Below are 24,251 nucleotides of genomic sequence, written 5' to 3'. Positions count from 1 at the left end.
TTTATCCTTTATTAACAACATTTCTACAAAATAATGACAAGAAAAGGAAAATAATTTATTCTGTCTAAATATTTCAACAACAGTTCATATTCATCGTTCTATTTTCCCACAGGAAGTTCCTGGTTGAGCAGCTTCCTGTCCTTAGCTATACAGGAAGTGGTCCTGATGGCGGGGAGCGACGACTTCCTGTTCGCCGAAGAGGCTGGAGCTGCTGGAGCGCACGCCGCCGACGACAGGGAGGTAGGAGTGATGGAGGATGGGCAGCTGCATGGAGAGCCGGCGCCGGACGCTGCAGAACCAGACAGAACCAAACTGGGTCAAACAGAACCAATCCGAACTAATCAGAACCTGTCCTATAAGCGTTGGTAATGAGTTGTTTGAGAAGAAATGAACTGAATGTTCAGCTGAACATTTTCCCTCCACTGTCGCCCCGTGCTTCTGTCTGATTGGCTGCTCTTCTGAAACATCGTTCACTGATTGGTCACAATTTTAATTTGCTTTTGGGATAACATTTTTATTTGTTTAATTGAAGTCAAATCATTTTTGGTATATTTGATCTGGATCAGTTTTTTTTGAAAGGTTCAGCACATCGTTTGTATTTCAGAGACAGGAAACAGCAGCAGATATCAGGACCGCTGAAACGTTTTCAATAAATGGGAACAGAAGTCGTCCAAGCCCTGAGGAACCCCCGCTCCAAGCAGCTAGAACAAAATGGCGGCTCTGTGATAAGAGTGAGCGTTGTCATGACGACGATGATGCTCACCGCTCTGGGGAGTTGACGTTCTCCTCAGCTGGAGGTCTCGCCGCGCCGCATCCTGAAGAAACGCAAGAGACTCGGGTCAGCAGCAGAAACGCAGCTTCCTGTGGGCGAGCGCGCGGCTGTTACCCGTTTCCTGCTGCGGCGTGGCAGAAAGCTCCACGGCGACGGTTTCAATCTGGACGTCCAGCTGTGGAAACCAGAGGAGACGCGGTTACACCTGCAGCCCTCAGCCGTTCACCTGCAGCCCTCAGCCGTTCACCTGCAGCCCTCAGCCGTTCACCTGCAGCCCTCAGCCGTTCACCTGCAGCCCTCAGCCGTTCACCTGCAGCCCTCAGCCGTTCACCTGCAGCCCTCAGCCGTTCACCTGCAGCGACTCACCTGGCTGCTTCGACTCCTCAGGTCCTGGTTTCTCCTCCTCAGATACTCAACACCCGTATCCGCCTGCTGCAGCTCCGACACCTGCTGCAGCTCCGACACCTGCTGCAGCTCCGACACCTGCTGCAGCTCCGACACCTGCTGCAGCTCCGACACCTGCTGCAGCTCCGACACCTGCTGCAGCTCCGACACCTGCTGCAGCTCCCCGGTGCCGCAGCTGCTGTTGCTGCTCAGCAAGCAGAGAACCTGCAGACAAAAGGTTAAGAAACTGGCAGCAGGATGAAGCTGAAGCCCGAGGAAACTTTCAATAGGGATTTAGCATTAGCTTTCAATACTGGTTTAGCATTAGCTTTCAATACTGGTTTAGCATTAGATTCCAATACTGGTTTAGCATTAGCTTTCAATAGGGATTTAGCATTAGCTTTCAATACTGGTTTAGCATTAGATTCCAATACTGGTTTAGCATTAGCTTTCAATCGTGATTTAGCACTAGCTTTCAATACTGGTTTAGCATTAGATCTCAGTCATGATTTAACATTAGCTTTCAATCGTGACTTAGCATTAGCTTTCAATACTGGTTTAGCAATAGCTTTCAATACTGGTTTAGCATTAGCTTTTAATACTGGTTTAGCATTAGCTTTTAATACTGGTTTAGCATTAGCTTTTAATACTGGTTTAGCATTAGCTTTCAATACTGGTTTAGCATTAGCTTTTAATACTGGTTTAGCAATAGCTTTCAATACTGGTTTAGCATTAGCTTTCAATACTGGTTTAGCGTTAGCTTTCAATACTGGTTTAGCATTAGCTTTCAATAGGGATTTAGCATTAGCTTTCAATACTGGTTTAGCATTAGCTCTCAGTCATGATTTAACATTAGCTTTCAATCGTGATTTAGCATTAGCTTTCAATACTGGTTTAGCAATAGCTTTCAATACTGGTTTAGCATTAGCTTTTAATACTGGTTTAGCATTAGCTTTCAATACTGGTTTAGCATTAGCTTTCAATACTGGTTTAGCATTAGCTTTTAATACTGGTTTAGCATTAGCTTTCAATACAAGTTTAGCATTAGCTTTCAATACTGGTTTAGCATTAGCTTTCAATCGTGATTTAGCATTATCTTTTAATAGTCATTTAGCTTTAGCTTTCAATAGTGATTTAGCATTAGCTTTCAGTCGTGATTTAGCTTTGGCTTTCAATTGTGATTTAGCATTAGCTTTTAATACTGGTTTAGCATTAGCTTTCAATTCTGGTTTAGCATTAGCTTTCAATACTGGTTTAGCAATAGCTTTCAATACTGGTTTAGCATTAGCTTTCAATCGTGATTTAGCATTAGCTTTCAATACTGGTTTAGCATTAGCTTTCAATTCTGGTTTAGCATTAGCTTTTAATACTGGTTTAGCAATAGCTTTTAATACTGGTTTAGCATTAGCTTTCAATCGTGATTTAGCATTAGCTTTTAATAGTCATTTAGCTTTAGCTTTCAATAGTGATTTAGTATTAGCTTTCAGTCGTGATTTAGCTTTGGCTTTCAGTCGTGATTTAGCATTAGCTTTCAATAGTGACTTAGCTTTAGCTTTCAATACTGGTTTAGCATTAGCTTTCAATACTGGTTTAGCAATAGCTTTCAATACTGGTTTAGCATTAGCTTTTAATACTGGTTTAGCATTAGCTTTTAATACTGGTTTTGCATTAGCTTTCAATACTGGTTTAGCATTAGCTTTTAATACTGGTTTAGCAATAGCTTTCAATACTGGTTTAGCATTAGCTTTCAATACTGGTTTAGCGTTAGCTTTCAATACTGGTTTAGCATTAGCTTTCAATAGGGATTTAGCATTAGCTTTCAATAGGGATTTAGCATTAGCTCTCAGTCATGATTTAACATTAGCTTTCAATCGTGATTTAGCATTAGCTTTCAATACTGGTTTAGCATTAGCTTTCAATACTGGTTTAGCATTAGCTTTAAATCGTGATTTAGCATTATCTTTTAATAGTCATTTAGCTTTAGCTTTCAATAGTGATTTAGCATTAGCTTTCAGTCGTGATTTAGCTTTGGCTTTCAATTGTGATTTAGCATTAGCTTTCAATAGTGACTTAGCTTTAGCTTTCAATAGTGATTTAGCATTAGCTTTCAATACTGGTTTAGCATTAGCTTTCAATACTGGTTTAGCATTAGCTTTCAATACTGGTTTAGCATTAGCTTTCAATACTGGTTTAGCAATAGCTTTCAATATTGGTTTAGCATTAGCTTTCAATACTGGTTTAGCATTAGCTTTCAATTCTGGTTTAGCATTAGCTTTTAATACTGGTTTAGCAATAGCTTTCAATCGTGATTTAGCATTAGCTTTTAATAGTCATTTAGCTTTAGCTTTCAATGGTGATTTAGCATTAGCTTTCAGTCGAGATTTAGCTTTGGCTTTCAGTCGTGATTTAGCATTAGCTTTCAATAGTGACTTAGCTTTAGCTTTCAATAGTGATTTAGCATTAGCTTTCAATACTGGTTTAGCATTAGCTTTCAATACTGGTTTAGCATTAGCTTTCAATAGTGATTTAGCAATAGTGGAACTATTGTGTATGGTTAGCATTTAGCATTATCTTCAGCTAAATAGTGTGTTGGTGTAGTGGTTTAGCAGTAGCGTAAGCGGTCTATGATTAGCGCGCTGGGCTAACGCAGCTAGCTGTAGTCACCTGAGGAGAGAATAGGCCCAGGAGGATGAAGAGGTTGCAGCTGAGGATGAGGATGCTGCACAGACAGAACTGGGCGGTGGGGTCACTGGAGGTCAGCAGCGACCCCGCCGCCCCGGACGCACTGAACCCGGTGAGCGAGAACATGCAGAGAGCGAGGAGCTGACCGCTGACCGGCCCGCTGACGGCGGCGCCCGCGGCCCGGATGTTCCAGGCCTGGAAGCAGCCCAGACCCTGAGGAGGAACCAGCGGGTTAGTTTAATCTGTTGCCATGGAAACGGTCTGCCGTCATGGCGCCATGAGGTTCTGACCAGCAGAGGAGCTTTGTATCCGCAGACGGCGGTGAGCCACAGCTCCATGTTGGCGCTGCTGCAGCAATCAGAGGAGAACCGAACCACGACGTCCTGATCAGCCGCGACGTCCTGAGGAGAAACACAACTGACTAATAACTACTGGTTAGTCACTTACTAATTATTGAGCTACATAGTTAGTGCAATATCTAGCTTTCAAATTAAATATCTAGTTTAGAATCTGTATTTTCAGACTGAAACTGAATATTTAGCTTCCAAAGTAAATATTTAGTACCTTAAATATAAATATGGAGTTAAGCAACTGACTCAATATTTAGCTTTCTAATGAAATACTTAAACTAACATTTCTTTTTTTTTTTAAACTTTATTTTTATTTATTTTTAACAACACATGTCCACAGTTGCATTCGTCTGTCTCTTACTGACATATATCTTCTGCATTATAACTTGACAAAAGATGAGACATCAAATGATCTAACATAGGCAATAAGGAATACATACCAGTACAAACATCACACAAGAACAACAAAATAAAATAATAAATAAATAAAAATACAAGACACACAATTAAATCCCCTCTGACATAGGATGGTCCTCACATTCTTAAACAGTAAGGTATTCTAACTGACCCATGGGTACATACAGGTGCCAACAAGCAATCCTGTAAGGGCGTCATTGAATTAGTAACGGTAAGACCGGGCTCCACCTTATATCAAAAACTGTTTTTTGAAGCCTTAAGGAATATGTGATTCCTTCCATCAGATAAATGTCCCAGATTTTTTGTATCCATGTGTTATATGTAGGAGGCCCTGGTTTCAGCCACCTGATAGTTATACATTTCAAGGCTGCTGTGAGCAAGATACTTAGAAGATATCTATCACCCTTCCTGTCTATTCCATCGGGTATTACTCCCAGAACTGCCACCAAGGGAGTTTTTGGAACATTTCTCCTGAAAATAACACTGAGAGCTTCAAAAATGTCCTTCCAGAAATCACTTAGTTTAGGACAAGACCAGAAGATATGCATGTGATTTGCATTCTGCATCCCGCAGTTTCTCCAGCATGAACTGGGCTGTGTTGGGCCCATTTTACTGGTTATTGCTGGCGTTCTGAAAAACCGGACTACTACTTTCCATTTGAATTCTCTCCATGTATTAGAATTTGTTGTTAAATGTGCTTCAGTACATATTTCTTCCCATGTGTCCCCAGCTATTGGTTTGTGAAGTTTAGTCCAATTGTTGTGTGTCGTCAAGGTTCTAAGTTGTAAATATCTATAAAAGTCCGTTTTAGGGAGACCAAATTCTTTCTTCATCTGTTCAAAGGTTTTGAAATGTCCATCATTAATTAATTGATGAATGTGAGACAGTCCGTAATTAGACCAGTTTTTGAAACCAGAATCTAAGTTGTTTGGTGCAAATGTCTTCATAGATCCTATACATGATAAAAGTGAAATCTGTTTTAATAACTTAAAAGCCGATTGTATTTTGTTCCAAATTTTGAGGGTGTTTTTTGTCAAGATTGTCATTTCCTTTACAGGAGTATCTAAGAAAGGTAATGCTTGCAGTGGTACTGAACACATGCTTTCCTCTATTCCCAGCCATCGAGTATCTGCACTATTCTGTAACCAAACCAATAAGGGCTTGAGTTGTGCAGCCCAGTAATAATATTTTAAGTTTGGGAGTTTGAGGCCCCCCTTAGATTTAGATAACTGCAGAGTTTTCAGTCTGATTCTGGGACGCTTCCTTTGCCAAATGAATCCAGTTATCATTTTATCTAAGGTGTCAAAGGTAGATTTGGGAATTTCCACAGGTAGCATCTGGAATAAATAGAGTAGTCTTGGTAAGACATTCATATGGATACTTACAACACGGCCTATCAGAGAAATAGGGAGAGTATTCCAACGGTCCAGATCATTTTTAATCACACGTAGGAGCTTGCTATAGTTTGCCTCATAAAGGTCACATAGAGATGGAGGTATTTGAATACCCAGATATTTGATACCATTCTTGGGCCACTTGAAGCCACTCTGTACTTTTACGGAGTCTGAAATTGTGCCATTTATGTCCATAGCTTCCGTTTTTTCTATATTGACTTTGTAGCCAGAGTAAAATCCAAATTGGGAGATGAGCTCTTTTAAGTGGGGGATTGTTGATTTAGGTTCAGTCAAGTACAATAATACATCATCTGCATATAATGAGATTTTGTGTATTTCCTTGCTGATTTCTATTCCTTTAATATTAGCATCATCTCTAATGATTTGGGCTAACGGTTCAATACTAATGGCAAACAGAAGGGGTGAGAGCGAGCATCCTTGTCTGCACCCCCGACCTAGTGCAAATCTATCAGACCTAAAGCCATTAACTTTAACTGCTGCCTGAGGGAAGGAGTAAAGTGTTTGCACCCAGTCAACAAAATGTGGACCAAATCCAAAACGTTTCAGAGTATGAATTAGATATTTCCATGACACTCTGTCAAACGCCTTTTGGGCATCTAAGGATATGATCGCTGATTTGATCTTTCTTTCTTGTTGAACGCTTGTTAGGTTTAGCAAGCGTCTTATATTATGGGCATAGTACCTGCCTACAATAAATCCTGTCTGATCAGGATGTATGATTTGGGTGATGAATTTGTTAAGTCGCCTTGCTAGGATTGCTGTGAGTATGCGTAAATCTGTGTTCAGCAATGATATAGGTCTATATGATTGGCAGTCTGTAGGATCCTTGCCCTCTTTGTGAATTACTACTATAGTGGCTTCTGTCCAAGACGGTGCCATAGTTTTGGATTTTAAAGCATGATGATATGCTTTTAATAGCAAGGGAGCCAGGAGATCTATAAAAGTTTTATAAAAATCATTGACAAATCCATCTGGGCCTGGACTTTTGTGTTCTTGAGTGATTTAATTATCTGCTTAATCTCCCATTCCTCAATCGGTTGATCCAATTCCAAAGCCCCCTCATCCGTTAAATGGTTCAATTTTATCTTATTTAAAAAATCTGTGAGCTCTTGGTCATTATTACAGGTATCAGTGTTCATATATAATGATTTGTAAAATTTTGCAAAGGCCTCTGCTATTTTGTCAGGTCTTGTCTCAACAGACTCTTGGGTTTTTATTTTATGAACCATGTTGGCGGACTGTTTAAATGCCAATAACCTACTAGCCTTCTGGCCGTATTCATAATATTTTTGATTAGTGAACCTCAAGTTACCCTCTACTTTATCTGACAATAGACTGTTTAGTTGTCTGCGGGTTGCATTTAATTCCTTCATGATTTTAGCTGAAGCGTTTCTTTTATGTTTGAACTCTAATTTTTTGATTTTGTCCTCCAAATCTTTTTATTTAGCATCCTTCTGTTTTTTCCTCGCAGATGTGAAGGAAATGATGCGGCCCCGAAGGAATGCTTTGGCACAATCCCATATTATCAGAGGTGTTGTTTCTGTAGATGTATTAGTTTCTAGATATATCCTCAGCTCCTCTCTAATAAATGCGATGAATACTTTATCATTAAGCAGGGATGTATTGAGCCTCCATTGTTTAGATGTTGGCCTATGTCCCATTTTAATAAAACAGGTGCATGATCAGAAATAGTAATAGGTAATATTTCTATATCTATTATTCTATATAGTTCTGACTTTGGGGTAAAGAAATAATCGATCCTAGAGTAGGATGCATGACTGCTTGAGTAAAAAGTAAAGTCTTTAGTTCTGGGAAATCTGCTTCTCCATACGTCTGCCATACCTGTCTCTATTATCTGATATTTTAGCATCCTACTCATTCTAGAGAGTGGGGTTTTTGGAGTGGGTAATCTGTCCAATAGTTGTGACAGAGTACAGTTGAAGTCCCCGCCCAACAACAGCCCAGTACTGTGCTGCAATATTACCTTAAACAGTGACTTTATGAAGTCAGGCTCATCCGTGTTGGGTGCATACACATTTACAAGCGATACTTCAATGCCATCAATTGTACCATTAATTAATACGTATCTCCCCTCTGCGTCTCGATGTAGCAACGTTTGTGTGAAATTAATCTGCCGGTGCATAAGTATGACAACTCCCTTTTTTTCCCTGACTGGTGGGATGAGTAGAAAGCCTTATCTGCCCAAGATTTTTTTAATTTTCATGCTCTGTGTCAGATAGATGGGTTTCTTGCAAAAAAGCAATATAACAGTTAATTTGTTTTAATTGATTCAAAATTTTCTTCCTTTTGACTGGATTGTGGAGCCCTTTTACATTGTAAGTTACAATTTTGAGTGGTTCACCCATTATCTCTATAACTTATGTTTTGACATCTCAGAATATATTGTCAATGTCGGCCAATCCTTGATGCATAAAGCTGTCTTAATTGTGTGGGGACCACAGATTATGCACACACTGTACACAAAACTAAACAGAGAGCGATAAAGCAAATTTTTGACAACTCTCACAGAATAAGTATGAACAGGTAACGAAGCTAGATGATGATAACAAGAAGAAAATAAGTTTGCAAAAACAATTTGCGCAGGATCCCCGGGGAACAGAGGGATCTGAACTAGAAAAACATAGAACAGGTAGATACACAGTTTAAATACTTGGGACATAGTCCCCAGCAGCTAAGATAAGCCGCTAAAGTGCACAACCAAGATTGAATATATGTGCAGTAGGTGCGCTTAGATAAGTATATAAGCTATCAAATGAGGAAAGTCATAAGGAAAAAAAACAAACAATATAGCCTTGAAAGCTTCAAGTATACTGCACCATCTCCTGCAAACCCTGAAAAAAAGGAATCTGAAATAAAACAGCATATCTGCTCGTATCAATAAGACGTATAAAGAGAACTATATGAAAATTAGCCATAGCAATGAGAATATTTTCTAATATAGTTGTCTCTCTGGGCTCACGGTAGCTACCTTTATTCGGCTGTCTCTGTTGGAGTAATATTGTTCCGGACGTATTCCATGGCCGTTTTGGGATCAAGGAACTCCTTTTCTTCATTGTGATATGTAATCCGGAATCGGGCCGGGTAGAGTAGGCCATAGCGGACCTCCTTGTTACCCTGCAACGCCCTCCGTACCTCCGTGAAAGTGGCTCTTGCTTTGGCTACGCTGGCCGTGTAGTCGGGGAAGAAGGCGACTCGGCGCCCGTTGTAAAGAAGCGGGGCTCTACCTCGGGCTCTCCTCAGGATCTCCACCGCGTCCCCGTCATGATGTAATTTAGCGATGATGACTCTCGGTGTCTCCCGGTTTCTGGGTCCTCTCCCGGTGAGTGTGCGGTGTGATCGGTCCACCTTTATGTCTCGATCTAACTGCAGGACTTCTCTGATGATTTTTGCCACAGCTTCAGGGGAGCTGGAGCCCGGCCGTTCTTCAATGCCCGCTATGCGGATATTGGACCTTCTCATTCTCCCCTCTAGGTCTTCACATTTATCTTTGAGCGTCGACATTTCCTTTTGTAAGCTGGTTACAGTAGACTGTAGAGAAGTGATTTCGTCTGACCATGTTGATAGGCCACCCTTTAAATCCTGAACGTCCGTCTTTATAATATCCACTTCACCTTGTATGGTCTTTGAGCTGTTAGCTATTTCGGAGCGGACCGCTTGCAGTTCGGATCTTATAGCTTGAAAATCTTCCGCTAATGCGCCTTTAAGTTCGTCTCTTATCACTTTAGCTATTTCACCTCTCAGTGATGATAGGATGTCCGCTTTCATTTCTTCGTTACACGTGTTTGGGCCCTCAGTCCCAGTAGTCGTCAGTGGGTCCCCTTCACCTGTTGTCCGCTGCCTCGCGGTCCTAGCAGGCCTTGTAGCATTAGCATCGCTTCCGTGTCTATACTTTTGCAGTTTTTCGGCCATTCAGGAATATTATGTTCGGGTTGTCCAAATGTTTATGATCCTAAGGTTTTCTCTCCAGGTTTTCAACAGATATTAACGTGGTTAATGCTGTTTTTAATGTAATTATTACGGATTTTGCAGGAGCTCCGAACAATACGTCCTACACCATATCTTGCTCACCAGCGCCCCCTAAACTAACATTTCTAAATGAATGAATGAACTTTGAAAATGAAACTCTCCTGTTTCTCTATTTTCAGCTATTTGAAGCTTTAAAGGTCTGAAGACGTTCCGGACCGGTCCAGAACCGGTCCTCACCTCCAACTGGTGCTGCAGAACCTCTCGTCTGAGTGGGTCCAGAACCTGCCAGGAGATCAGAACCAGCAGGTCCAACAGGAGGATCCAGAGCTGAACACGGCCTGTTTTCTGCAGCTGGTTCTGGTTCTGGAAACACAGAGACGTCAGAATTCCCTCTGGACCCGCTGGACCCGGAGCGGTCCTACCTTCAGCTGGACGCTGCAGACGGCGTAGACCCTCCAGGTTCTGGTGAGCAGCACCGCCAAGCCCACAGTGTGACCCAGAGACAGAGTCCACAGGCGGACCTGCAGCACAGGAGCCAGCGGTTCTGGTTCTGGTTCTGGTTCTGGACTGTTACATTGTAGTTCAGCTTTATTACATTGTGATGATTATTTGACATTTCTGCCAGATTTTGCCCAAATGTCTCAGTTTGTCCTGATAAAATTAAAATTATTCAAACAAATCAAACAATAAACAAAACATAAAACTAAAGAAGGCATTAAAACGATGAGTTTTTGTTTTATTATTACTGGTCGTGTTTAGATGGCTTCGTTTTAGTAGTTTTTATGTTCTGGTTTTATCTGTAACCTTTTGAATTATAACGGCTTTCATCAGCTCTGTGTTGTGTGAATACGGGACCAGGAGACAAAATGTGGTTCATCTGTATGAAACAAAATATAAAATAATCAGGAACCAGGTTCATGACAGGCAGTGCAGCACCTTACCAACATTTTACAGTTACAATGTTCTCTGTGAACCGACATCATCTCTCATCAACTGGCAACCAGGCGTCTGTTCACTATATTTAACGTTACCAACCACCAGGGGGGGGCGCTGTTTCACATTAACCCTAACCCATCTGCACAATTCAAAATATTCAGAAGATGAAACAATTTTCACAAAATGGATTCAATTATTGCTGAACAACCAATAATTGGGTCATAATGTCTTTATCGATCAGCATGAGCTGTAATGAGCCGACAGCTGCTTGTGGAGTGAGAAAGAAATTATTATTTTTATCAGTTTGAAAGGCTGATAAAAAGATCAATGAAGGTTAATGATCAATCGTTTGATTAGTGAACAATTTGGTTCCTGTTTCAGTTCTTATTTATTTCAGTTAAAATGCTTCATGAACCTGAGTTTGTTTTAGTTAGCTTGAATAACCTGGTTCTGGTTCTGGACTCACAGAGCAGAATATCTCCAGCGTCGGGTCCGGCAGCGAGGTCCGGTCCAGACCGGAGAACAGAACCGAGGCGGAGGACAGCAGGAGGCCCAGCAGGAGCAGCTCATCCTGGGGAGAAGTTCCGGGCCGCCGGGGCCTGGAACCAGACAGACAGCTGAGTTCTGGCAAGTTCAGCTGGACCCAGAACCGGACCTGGACCCACCAGCGCCAGCGGGCGATGATGACAATGCAGAGGACCATCAGGGTGATGAAGATGGTTCCGGCAGCAGCTGCTGACAGGACGCAGTACAGCAGGAGGCCGACCCGGAGGTGCTGCTGCCGGACCAGAGTCTGGTCTCTGGCCGGTCCCGGACCTGCAGAACAGAACCGGGTCAGTTTGGACCCAATGACCTCTGGACCTGCCGACGGGACAGCGAACCCAGAGCGACCCGGAAACATTCATCTGAATGCAGAGACGAACTGAGCAGTTTTTGTTTTATTTTCCCTTTTATAATGATAATGATGATAATGATGATGATGATAATAATGATGATGATGATAATGATGATAATAATGATGATGATGATAATGATGATGACGACAATGATGATGATAATGATGATGACAATGATGATAATGATGATAATAATGATGATGATGATAATAATGATAATGATGATGATGATAATGATGATGATAATAATGATGATGATAATGATGATAATGATAATATGTTTGTATCTCATGGGGACCATGACGCTGAAATAAACCACTTATAATCTTTATTTAACCAGCAGAAAGAGATGAAACCCGTTTTAAGACCCAGGATTTTGTTCTTGGCCTGCAATCATTTTGGGACTATTTTCTCTCCATAGGTCAGTCAGACAGGAGCCGTCCTAACCTTTGAACCTGAGCAGCTGGTTCAGGACTCGGACCTGCTGGTGACTCGTGTTGAACTCGCCCACCAGAACCCCGCTGGCTCCTGAGGACAAACAGGCAGAGCAGAGCATCGGTGCGGCGCCGGTACCAGAACCAGACCGGAACCGGGTCGGCTGTCCTCACCCTGAAACTGGATCAGCTCGATCACCGTCATTCTGTCGCCGTTCCGGAAGGAAACGGGCCCCTGGCGGAGACAGACAGGACAAGGCCCGTTGGCCCGGTTCTTCAGAGTAAAACATTCATACTTTTAGCTTCCGCTAACTTTGAAAACGTTTAGCGCACTCAGCTTCCCAAGAATTAATTCTAAAGCTTTAATGTGTATTTGGTAAACCTTCAGTTGAATTCAGTTCAACAGTTATCTTGTTGGTGTAGCTTCAAGATAGGTTAGATACCAATTAGCAAAAGCTAATTAGCAGGTTAGCTTCTGCTAATTACTGTGAGGTAGCATTTTAGCAGAACCTTCTGTTGAGCTATTTCTGCAAAGAATCAACCTGTGGAGCTTTACTGTTAGCCCATGCTAACAGTAACTGGCTTAAACTAATTACTGGCTTTTACTTTTGCTGTTTTAATGATTATGTGGGTAAAGTGGAGTTAGTGCTTTAGCATTAACTGTCATTAACTGCTAGGTGCGGCTAGCAGTTTAGCATCAGTTTCAACTAATTATTTTGGAGTAGCAAAGCTAGCTGTTTTGTTAGCGGTGCCCACCACTGCAGAACAGATGCAGGAGGACAATGAAGGAAGCCGATGGGAGCCTGTCACTGTCTCAGGTGTGTGTCCAGTGTGTGTCCTTACTGTTACTCCTTCAAACTGTGTGCTCTTCACGGCCTCCAGCAGCATTTTCCCTTCGTCTTCCTCGCCAACAGAGACGTTCCTCAGAGAGCTGAACTTTCTCCTGAGCTTCACCGTCTCCTTTACCTGAACCAGAACCTGGGCGGCGACCCAAACCGCATCGTAGGCGAAGGCGTGGAGAGGGTAGACCTCTGACCCCTCCTGGTTCAGCTGCTTCAGGTACGACTCCAGGTAACCCTGAGGAGTCTGTGGACAGGATAAACCTTTAACCTGGAGCTGGCATCCTTGCCGGGCCAGGAAAGCGCAGTGCAGAAAAGTTCTGACCCGTTCGGAGACTCCAGGCGTGTTGGTGCTGCTGAGCTGTCTGACCTGCAGCCTGAACGATCCGTCCGCCGCCGTTAGCAGGCTGCTAGCAGAACAGCTGGAGGGCTGCCATCCCAGCTTCCACCCAGAAGGTCGTCCAGCGGCCAGAATCCACTGGTACCGAGGTCCGAACAGGCCCAGTCTGAACGCCTGAACACAGCCACCGGGGTCCAGATGTTCTGGTTACAGCCAGCACGTTGCTTTGAGGTTAGATACCAATTAGCCTCAGACATTTTAGCCTGCTGAATTTCAAGATGGACACCGACTTTTGAATTTTTTAACCAATTACTTCCATAAAAGGTTCCCCACTTTAAAAGGTTCCCTATTTTAAAAGGTTCCCTACTTTAAAAGGTTCCCCACTTTAAAAGGTTCCCTATTTTAAAAGGTTCCCCACATTAAAAGGTTCCCCACTTTAAAAGGTTCCCTATTTTAAAAGGTTCCCCACTTTAAAAGGTTCCCTATTTTAAAAGGTTCCCCACTTTAAAAGGTTCCCTATTTTAAAAGGTTCCCCACTTTAAAAGGTTCCCTACTTTAAAAGGTTCCCCACTTTAAAAGGTTCCCTACTTTAAAAGGTTCCCTATTTTAAAAGGTTCCCCACTTTAAAAGGTTCCCTATTTTAAAAGGTTCCCCACTTTAAAAGGTTCCCTATTTTAAAAGGTTCCCCACTTTAAAAGGTTCCCTACTTTAAAAGGTTCCCCACTTTAAAAGGTTCCCTACTTTAAAAGGTTCCCCACTTTAAAAGGTTCCCTATTTTAAAAGGTTCCCTATTTTAAAAGGTTCCCTACTTTAAAAGGTTCCCTACTTTAAAAGGTTCCCTATCTTAAAAGGTTCCCCACATTAAAAGTTCCCTATTTTAAAAGGTTCCCCACTTTAAAAGGTTCCCTATTTTAAAAGGTTCCCCACTTTAAAAGGTTCCCTATTTTAAAAGGTTCCCTACTTTAAAAGGTTCCCTATTTTAAAAGGTTCCCCACTTTAAAAGGTTCCCCACTTTAAAAGGTTCCCTACTTTAAAAGGTTCCCTACTTTAAAAATTCCCCACTTTAAAAGGTTCCCTATTTTAAAAGGTTCCCTATTTTAAAAGTTTCCCTATTTTAAAAGGTTCCCCACTTTAAAAGGTTCCCTACTTTAAAAGGTTCCCCACTTTAAAAGGTTCCCTACTTTAAAAGGTTCCCCACTTTAAAAGGTTCCCTACTTTAAAAGGTTCCCCACTTTAAAATGTTCCCTACTTTAAAAGGTTCCCCACATTAAAAGGTTCTCTACTTTAAAAGGTTCCCCACATTAAAAGGTTCCCTATTTTAAAAGTTTCCCTATTTTAAAAGGTTCCCCACTTTAAAAGGTTCCCTATTTTAAAAGGTTCCCCACTTTAAAAGGTTCCCCACTTTAAAAGATTCCCTATTTTAAAAGGTTCCCTATTTTAAAAGGTTCCCCACTTTAAAAGGTTCCCTATTTTAAAAGGTTCCCCACATTAAAAGGTTCCCCACTTTAAAAGGTTCCCTACTTTAAAAGGTTCCCCACTTTAAAAGGTTCCCTATTTTAAAAGGTTCCCTATTTTAAAAGTTTCCCTATTTTAAAAGGTTCCCACTTTAAAAGGTTCCCTACTATAAAAGGTTCCCCACTTTAAAAGGTTCCCTATTTTAAAAGGTTCCCCACTTTAAAAGGTTCCCTATTTTAAAAGGTTCCCCACTTTAAAAGGTTCCCTACTATAAAAGGTTCCCCACTTTAAAAGGTTCCCTACTTTAAAAGGTTCCCCACTTTAAAAGGTTCCCTACTTTAAAAGGTTCCCCACTTTAAAAGGTTCCCTACTTTAAAAGGTTCCCCACATTAAAAGGTTCCCCACTTTAAAAGGTTCCCTACTTTAAAAGGTTCCCCACTTTAAAAGGTTCCCTACTTTAAAAGGTTCCCCACTTTAAAATGTTCCCTACTTTAAAAGGTTCCCCACATTAAAAGGTTCTACTTTAAAAGGTTCCCCACATTAAAAGGTTCCCTATTTTAAAAGTTTCCCTATTTTAAAAGGTTCCCCACTTTAAAAGGTTCCCTATTTTAAAAGGTTCCCCACTTTAAAAGGTTCCCTATTTTAAAAGGTTCCCAATTTAAAAGGTTCCCTATTTTAAAAGGTTCCCCACTTTAAAAGGTTCCCTATTTTAAAAGGTTCCCTATTTTAAAAGTTTCCCTATTTTAAAAGGTTCCCCACTTTAAAAGGTTCCCCACTTTAAAAGGTTCCCTACTTTAAAAGGTTCCCTACTTTAAAAATTCCCCCACTTTAAAAGGTTCCCTATTTTAAAAGGTTCCCTATTTTAAAAGTTTCCCTATTTTAAAAGGTTCCCCACTTTAAAAGGTTCCCTACTTTAAAAGGTTCCCCACTTTAAAAGGTTCCCTATTTTAAAAGGTTCCCCACTTTAAAAGGTTCCCTATTTTAAAAGGTTCCCCACTTTAAAAGGTTCCCTATTTTAAAAGGTTCCCCACTTTAAAAGGTTCCCTATTTTAAAAGGTTCCCTATTTTAAAAGTTTCCCTATTTTAAAAGGTTCCCTATTTTAAAAGGTTCCCCACATTAAAAGGTTCCCTATTTTAAAAGGTTCCCTACTTTAAAAATTCCCCCACTTTAAAAGGTTCCCTATTTTAAAAGGTTCCCTATTTTAAAAGTTTCCCTATTTTAAAAGGTTCCCCACTTTAAAAGGTTCCCTACTTTAAAAGGTTCCCCACTTTAAAAGGTTCCCTACTTTAAAAGGTTCCCCACTTTAAAAGGTTCCCTACTTTAAAAGGTTCCCCACTTTAAAATGTTCCCTACTTAAAAGGTTCCCCACATTAAAAGGTTCTCTACTTTAAAAGGTTCCCCACATTAAAAGGTTCCCTATTTTAAAAGTTTCCCTATTTTAAAAGGTTCCCCACTTTAAAAGGTTCCCTATTTTAAAAGGTTCCCTACTTTAAAAGGTTCCCCACTTTAAAAGGTTCCCTATTTTAAAAGGTTCCCTATTTTAAAAGGTTCCCTATTTTAAAAGGTTCCCCACATTAAAAGGTTCCCCACTTTAAAATGTTCCCTACTTTAAAAGGTTCCCCACATTAAAAGGTTCTCTACTTTAAAAGGTTCCCCACATTAAAAGGTTCCCTATTTTAAAAGTTTCCCTATTTTAAAAGGTTCCCCACTTTAAAAGGTTCCCTATTTTAAAAGGTTCCCCACTTTAAAAGGTTCCCCACTTTAAAAGGTTCCCTATTTTAAAAGGTTCCCTATTTTAAAAGGTTCCCCACTTTAAAAGGTTCCCTATTTTAAAAGGTTCCCTATTTTAAAAGGTTCCCTATTTTAAAAGGTTCCCCACTTTAAAAGGTTCCCTATTTTAAAAGGTTCCCTATTTTAAAAGGTTCCCCACTTTAAAAGGTTCCCTATTTTAAAAGGTTCCCCACTTTAAAAGGTTCCCCACTTTAAAAGGTTCCCCACTTTAAAAGGTTCCCCACTTTAAAAGGTTCCCTATTTTAAAAGGTTCCCTATTTTAAAAGTTTCCCTATTTTAAAAGGTTCCCCACTTTAAAAGGTTCCCTACTATAAAAGGTTCCCCACTTTAAAAGGTTCCCTATTTTAAAAGGTTCCCCACTTTAAAAGGTTCCCTATTTAAAAGGTTCCCCACTTTAAAAGGTTCCCTACTATAAAAGGTTCCCCACTTTAAAAGGTTCCCTACTTTAAAAGGTTCCCCACTTTAAAAGGTTCCCTACTTTAAAAGGTTCCCCACTTTAAAAGGTTCCCTACTATAAAAGGTTCCCCACTTTAAAAGGTTCCCCACTTTAAAAGGTTCCCTATTTTAAAAGGTTCCCCACTTTAAAAGGTTCCCTATTTTAAAAGGTTCCCCACTTTAAAAGGTTCCCTATTTTAAAAGGTTCCCCACTTTAAAAGGTTCCCTACTTTAAAAGGTTCCCCACTTTAAAAGGTTCCCTACTTTAAAAGGTTCCCCACTTTAAAAGGTTCCCTATTTTAAAAGGTTCCCTATTTTAAAAGTTTCCCTATTTTAAAAGGTTCCCCACTTTAAAAGGTTCCCTATTTTAAAAGGTTCCCCACTTTAAAAGGTTCCCTATTTTAAAAGGTTCCCCAATTTAAAAGGTTCCCTATTTTAAAAGGTTCCCCACTTTAAAAGGTTCCCTATTTTAAAAGGTTCCCTATTTTAAAAGTTTCCCTATTTTAAAAGGTTCCCCACTTTAAAAGGTTCCCCACTTTAAAAGGTTCCCTACTTTAAAAGGTTCCCTACTTTAAAAATTCCCCCACTTTAAAAGGTTCCCTATTTTAAAAGGTTCCCTATTTTAAAAGTTTCCCTATTTTAAAAGGTTCCCCACTTTAAAAGGTTCCCTACTTTAAAAGGTTCCCCACTTTAAAAGGTTCCCTACTTTAAAAGGTTCCCCACTTTAAAAGGTTCCCTACTTTAAAAGGTTCCCCACTTTAAAATGTTCCCTACTTTAAAAGGTTCCCCACATTAAAAGGTTCTCTACTTTAAAAGGTTCCCCACATTAAAAGGTTCCCTATTTTAAAAGTTTCCCTATTTTAAAAGGTTCCCCACTTTAAAAGGTTCCCTATTTTAAAAGGTTCCCCACTTTAAAAGGTTCCCCACTTTAAAGGTTCCCTATTTTAAAAGGTTCCCCACTTTAAAAGGTTCCCCACATTAAAAGGTTCCCCACTTTAAAATGTTCCCTACTTTAAAGGTTCCCCACATTAAAAGGTTCTCTACTTTAAAAGGTTCCCCACATTAAAAGGTTCCCTATTTTAAAAGTTTCCCTATTTTAAAAGGTTCCCCACTTTAAAAGGTTCCCTATTTTAAAAGGTTCCCCACTTTAAAAGGTTCCCCACTTTAAAAGGTTCCCTATTTTAAAAGGTTCCCCACTTTAAAAGGTTCCCTATTTTAAAAGGTTCCCTATTTTAAAAGTTTCCCTATTTTAAAAGGTTCCCCACTTTAAAAGGTTCCCTACTATAAAGGTTCCCCACTTTAAAAGGTTCCCTATTTTAAAAGGTTCCCCACTTTAAAAGGTTCCCTATTTTAAAAGGTTCCCCACTTTAAAAGGTTCCCTACTATAAAAGGTTCCCCACTTTAAAAGGTTCCCTACTTTAAAAGGTTCCCCACTTTAAAAGGTTCCCTATTTTAAAAGGTTTCCTACTATAAAAGGTTCCCTACTATAAAAGGTTCTCCACTTTAAAAGGTTCCCTATTTTAAAAGTTTCCCTATTTTAAAAGGTTCCCCACTTTAAAAGGTTCCCTACTATAAAAGGTTCCCCACTTTAAAAGGTTCCCTATTTTAAAAGGTTCCCCACTTTAAAAGGTTCCCTATTTTAAAAGGTTCCCCACTTTAAAAGGTTCCCTACTATAAAAGGTTCCCCACTTTAAAAGGTTCCCTACTTTAAAAGGTTCCCCACTTTAAAAGGTTCCCTACTTTAAAAGGTTCCCTATTTTAAAAGGTTTCCTACTATAAAAGGTTCCCCACTTTAAAAGGTTCCCTATTTTAAAAGGTTCCCCACTTTAAAAGGTTCCCCACTTTAAAAGGTTCCCTACTTTAAAAGGTTCCCCACTTTAAAAGGTTCCCCACTTTAAAAGGTTCCCTACTTTAAAAGGTTCCCCACTTTAAAAGGTTCCCTATTTTAAAAGGTTCCCTATTTTAAAAGGTTCCCTATTTTAAAAGGTTCCCCACTTTAAAAGGTTCCCCACTTTAAAAGGTTCCCTACTTTAAAAGGTTCCCCACATTAAAAGGTTCCCCACTTTAAAAGGTTCCCTACTTTAAAAGTTTCCCCACTTTAAAAGGTTCCCTATTTTAAAAGGTTCCGTATTTTAAAAGTTTCCCTATTTTAAAAGGTTCCCCACTTTAAAAGGTTCCCTACTTTAAAAGGTTCCCCACTTTAAAAGGTTCCCTACTTTAAAAGGTTCCCCACTTTAAAAGGTTCCCTACTTTAAAAGGTTCCCCACTTTAAAATGTTCCCTACTTTAAAAGCTTCCCCACATTAAAAGGTTCCCTACTTTAAAAGGTTCCCCACATTAAAAGGTTCCCCACTTTAAAAGGTTCCCTACTTTAAAAGGTTCCCTATTTTAAAAGGTTCCCTATTTTAAAAGGTTCCCTATTTTAAAAGGTTCCCCACTTTAAAAGGTTCCCTATTTTAAAAGGTTCCCCACTTTAAAAGGTTCCCTACTTTAAAAGGTTCCCCACTTTAAAATGTTCCCTATTTTAAAAGGTTCCCTATTTTAAAAGGTTCCCCACATTAAAAGGTTCCCTATTTTAAAAGGTTCCCTATTTTAAAAGGTTCCCCACATTAAAAGGTTCCCTATTTTAAAAGGTTCCCCACTTTAAAAGGTTCCCTATTTTAAAAGGTTCCCTACTTTAAAAGGTTCCCCACTTTAAAAGGTTCCCTACTTTAAAAGGTTCCCCACTTTAAAAGGTTCCCTATTTTAAAAGGTTCCCCACTTTAAAAGGTTCCCCACTTTAAAAGGTTCCCCACTTTAAAAGGTTCCCTATTTTAAAAGGTTCCCCACTTTAAAAGGTTCCCTACTTTAAAAGGTTCCCTACTTTAAAAGGTTCCCCACTTTAAAATGTTCCCTATTTTAAAAGGTTCCCTATTTTAAAAGGTTCCCCACATTAAAAGGTTCCCTATTTTAAAAGGTTCCCCACTTTAAAAGGTTCCCTATTTTAAAAGGTTCCCCACTTTAAAAGGTTCCCTACTTTAAAAGGTTCCCCACTTTAAAAGGTTCCCTACTTTAAAAGGTTCCCCACTGTAAAAGGTTCCCCACTGTAAAAGGTTCCCTACTTTATGACTTGGATGAACTTTGTCATCTTATGTTTTCTACTTTTCTCTTCCTGTTCATAGAACTGTAAAATAATCAGAAACTGGGAACTCTGCTGTAAGCGAGTCTCACTCCAGCCGTCAACTGGACGGAGAGTCATCTTAACGGTTAGCGTTAGCTTTTTCTGCTAATTTTTTATGTGTTAGCGTTAGCTTGCACTAACATTTATTTATGCTTTTACCAGTTGAGGTTTAGCATTAGCTTACACTAACTGTATGAGGTTAGCATTAGCAGAGCTATTTTTGTTTTTATTTATCAGTTCAGCTAAACACATGAGCTAAGAGTTTTGTTTATTGAAAGAGTTAATTTATCCTTTTGGTTCGCTGTGGCCTCCATTGCCAGTAACGTCTGTGGATTTTATATCTATATATCACAACCATGGCGGCCATCTTGAGAAATGATCATATTATCAGTAAATATCGTTTCTGTGGTCCAAATGTGACTGACACCGAAAGTTTCCATCCTTTTTGTTTTGGTACATTGATAAATGGCAGCCATCTTGAATCTTTGAGACTTTTAAAGCCGGGTCCTGGGATCATCTGGGCCACCAGAACCTGGACCCTGGACCTGCTCACTCACACAGCAGAACACGTCCGTCACAGAACCATCTTCAAAATGTCCCACGATGATGCGCACATCTTCATCCTGTGAAGCCGGAGCAGAAAGGAAGTGAAGAGCCACAGAACCTGGACCGGGACCAGAACCGTGCTGGACCCGGCCCGGTTCTACCTGCAGCCTCCTCAGGCCGCCGCAGGCGTCTCCAGAGAAGCGTTCGGCGGCGGCCAGCTGGACGTCGGCCCTCAGAAGTTGCCGGGTCAGATCTCTGGTCATCTGCAGACAGAACGGGTCGGACTCCGGGTCAGGTTCTGCTGGCTCTCAGGTTAGTTCTGTTTGCAGCATTTTCACTCTTAAAAACGGCAATTAACAGAAAAACTAAATCATTTATAAAACTAACTAACCTACTGAAATTAGTAGCTCCAGTTTCTGTGTTTATTCATCTGCTTTTTACCATTTCGACTGATTTTAATACGACTATTAAAATGAAACTGAAACAGAGCAACGTTTAAGTAACAAACAAAAACTAGCAAAACACTATAAAAACTAACTAAAGTTAATTGAATTTGACAAAAATTCACATCAAACTGAACTGTAATGACAGACTGTTTTGACCCGGCAGCGACGGAGGTGATGAGGATCCTGTTGGTCTTTAGCTGACAGGAAGTGTAAAGGTCAGCAGGTCATGTCATCAGTCACATGATCACCTCGGTGAGTCCTGGCTGGTCCTGGGTCAGCAGCCCGACCCTCCTCCACCTGTAGCGCTGCAGCAGCTTCACCGTGGCCAGGTTCACGGCGCGGACCGGCGGCGCCGTGCTGAACAGGTGCCGGTACCACTTCCTGTTGGACAGGCTGGGCGTCGGAGCCTCGAAGGAAACCTGAGACCCAGAGCCGCAGGAAACCAGGTCATGATACAGAAACACGACAGGATGATGAGGAGGAAGAGCGGCGCACCTGCAGGAGGCCGAGCGATGGAAGAGCGCGAGCGATGAGTGATGTCACAGATGGACACGCCCCCCCAAGGATCAGCAGGTACTTGGGCCCCGCCCACAAGGCGTCAAACAGCGCTTTGAGGGCTTTGGCTTGGTCACACTGGAAAACAGGTTAAACACACCTGAGGATGAAGATTTGGAACAAAATGTCACCAAAAAACTGCTGAGGCTCTTCTGGACCAGCAGGGATGAACATAGTGAGAAGAAACAAAAATACTGGAAATCTTTACCGTTTTTAACTAATATGATATCGCTGATGATCAATATTCAGTGGTGAGCAAAGCTGGGTAAAAAAATGTCTGTGCCAATGCTAAAGCGCTAACTAGATCATTAGTTTCACCAATGCTAAAGCGCTAACTAGACCATTAGTTTCACCAATGCTAAAGCGCTAGCTTAACCATTAGTTCACTAATTCTAAAGCGCTAACTAGACCATTAGTTTCACTAATGCTAAAGCGCTAACTTAACCATTAGTTTACTGATTCTAAAGCGCTAATTAGACCATTGGTTTCACTAATGCTAAAGCGCTAGCTTAACCATTAGTTCACTAATTCTAAAGCGCTAACTAGACCATTAGTTTCACTAATGCTAAAGCGCTAACTTAACCATTAGTTCACTAATTCTAAAGTGCTAACTAGACCATTAGTTTCACTAATGCTAAAGCACTAACTTAACCATTAGTTCACCAATGCTAAAGCGCTAACTGGATCATTAGTTTCACCAATGCTAAAGCGCTAACTAGACCATTAGTTCATTAATGCTAAAGCGCTAACTAGACCATTAGTTCACTAATGCTAAACTGCTATGTGAACAAACAAATTAACTGATACTAGCGCTAAGTGCTATACCAGCATAAATTTAACTTGGAGGAAATATGCTAAACATTTTCAAAGTTAGCTAAACTGTTGATTAGCTGAACTGAGCCAACCACTGCTAATACTATAAATGTTGGATACATTTCAGACAGCTGGTGTTGCTCCTCTGCTTCAGTTCAGCAGCCATAGTTCTGCATCAATAAAGTCCAAATAACTGGGACAGAACCGAGACGGAGACAAACATCAGTCGAGATCGGTTGATTTTATCGGCCCAATTCCGATGTTGATGCTAAAATATCGTTCACCTACCAGGAACAAATGCAGATAAAGCTGATCACAGAGAGCTGAACTGAGTCCAGAACCGACCTGTGAGTCCAGCTGCTGCAGTTGGACCTGGTACTTCCCCAGCGGTGCCGTTTGTCTCTCCAGGTCCTGCAGAGCCAGACTGACGGCTGGAAGCAGGCCAGCTGTCAGGTTCTCCCCATCGGACCCGACCGGCACCATGAACAGGACGGGCAGCGGCTGCCGGACCCGGGCCAGAACCAGCATCGGGCCAACAAGGAGCAGCAGCGTTCCGAACCGAGCCATGCTGCCGCAGAGCGCTGATCCTCCTGAGAGTAATCCTCTAAGACGCTGGGAGGAAAACGGATCAGCTGCAGGTCCAGATGGCCCGGCAGAACCCAACAGAACTGAAGCAGAACCCAACAGAACCGAAGCAGAACCCAACAAAACTTCTACTTCTGCTCATCAAGCTCATTTCCATATTAGCTAAATATGTAGCTAGAAACCTAAATATTTAGTTGGCAAATAAATATCTAATCTTGGACTAAATATTTAGTTTGAAAATTACATAATTTGCTTCCTAACTAAATTTTTAATTTAAGAACCAAATATTGATTTTGGGAAATAAAACTTTGGTTTTGAACTCTGACATAAATGTCATAAATTCATGAAATGAACATCCACAATTTTATCTCTATGAAAAAATAAAATTATTTTTAAAGTGTAACTTTACAGTCAGCTCCTTATAAAACAAACCTCCTGCTCTTCCTCCTCCTCTTCCTCCTGCTCTTCCTCCTGCTCTTCCTCCTCCTCCTGCTCTTCCTCCTCCTCTTCCTCCTGCTCTTCCTCCTCCTCCTCCTCCTGCTCTTCCTCCTGCTCTTCCTCCTCCTCCTCCTGCTCTTCCTCCTCCTCTTCCTCCTGCTCTTCCTCCTGCTCTTCCTCCTCCTCTTCCTCCTGCTCTTCCTCCTCCTCTTCCTCCTCCTCTTCCTCCTCCTCCTGCTCTTCCTCCTGCTCTTCCTCCTCCTCTTCCTCCTCCTCTTCCTCCTCCTCCTCCTCCTGCTCTTCCTCCTGCTCTTCCTCCTCCTCCTGCTCTTCCTCCTCCTCTTCCTCCTGCTCTTCCTCCTCCTCTTCCTCCTGCTCTTCCTCCTCCTCTTCCTCCTGCTCTTCCTCCTCCTCTTCCTCCTGCTCTTCCTCCTGCTCTTCCTCCTCCTCTTCCTCTCCTCTTCCTCCTCCTGCACCCTGCTGACCTCCTGACCCGTTTCTGCCTCAGGTTCTGGTGGATTAACTTTAACCTTTCAGATTCTGAATCTGATTTTATGGATCAAATATTGTGAATT

General features: G+C 41.0%; 1 protein-coding gene across 1 annotated transcript; it reads right to left on the bottom strand.

The window, feature by feature from the left end:
• On the bottom strand, positions 1-23,220 carry LOC129380008 (gamma-aminobutyric acid type B receptor subunit 2-like). Its single transcript, XM_055060973.1, has 19 exons — positions 22,999-23,220; positions 21,781-21,918; positions 21,534-21,704; positions 21,001-21,102; positions 20,851-20,916; positions 13,438-13,626; positions 13,117-13,359; positions 12,448-12,508; positions 12,287-12,367; positions 11,609-11,759; positions 11,410-11,542; positions 10,430-10,528; positions 10,245-10,370; positions 4,129-4,239; positions 3,821-4,051; positions 1,139-1,381; positions 887-947; positions 764-815; positions 1-289 (listed from the first exon to the last, which is right to left on the bottom strand). Exons 1-19 carry the CDS (start codon positions 23,218-23,220, stop codon positions 142-144), a joined length of 2,628 nt encoding a protein of 875 aa, XP_054916948.1. The 3' UTR covers positions 1-141.
• Between the last annotated feature and the right edge of the window lie 1,031 nt (positions 23,221-24,251).

This window comes from Poeciliopsis prolifica, unplaced genomic scaffold (assembly GCF_027474105.1).
Source record: "Poeciliopsis prolifica strain line A6 unplaced genomic scaffold, Auburn_PproV2 SCAFFOLD063, whole genome shotgun sequence".
NCBI classification, from domain to species: Eukaryota; Metazoa; Chordata; class Actinopteri; order Cyprinodontiformes; family Poeciliidae; genus Poeciliopsis; species Poeciliopsis prolifica.
Note: the sequence above shows the minus strand (reverse complement) of the source record. Positions and strands in the feature narration are given on the sequence as shown.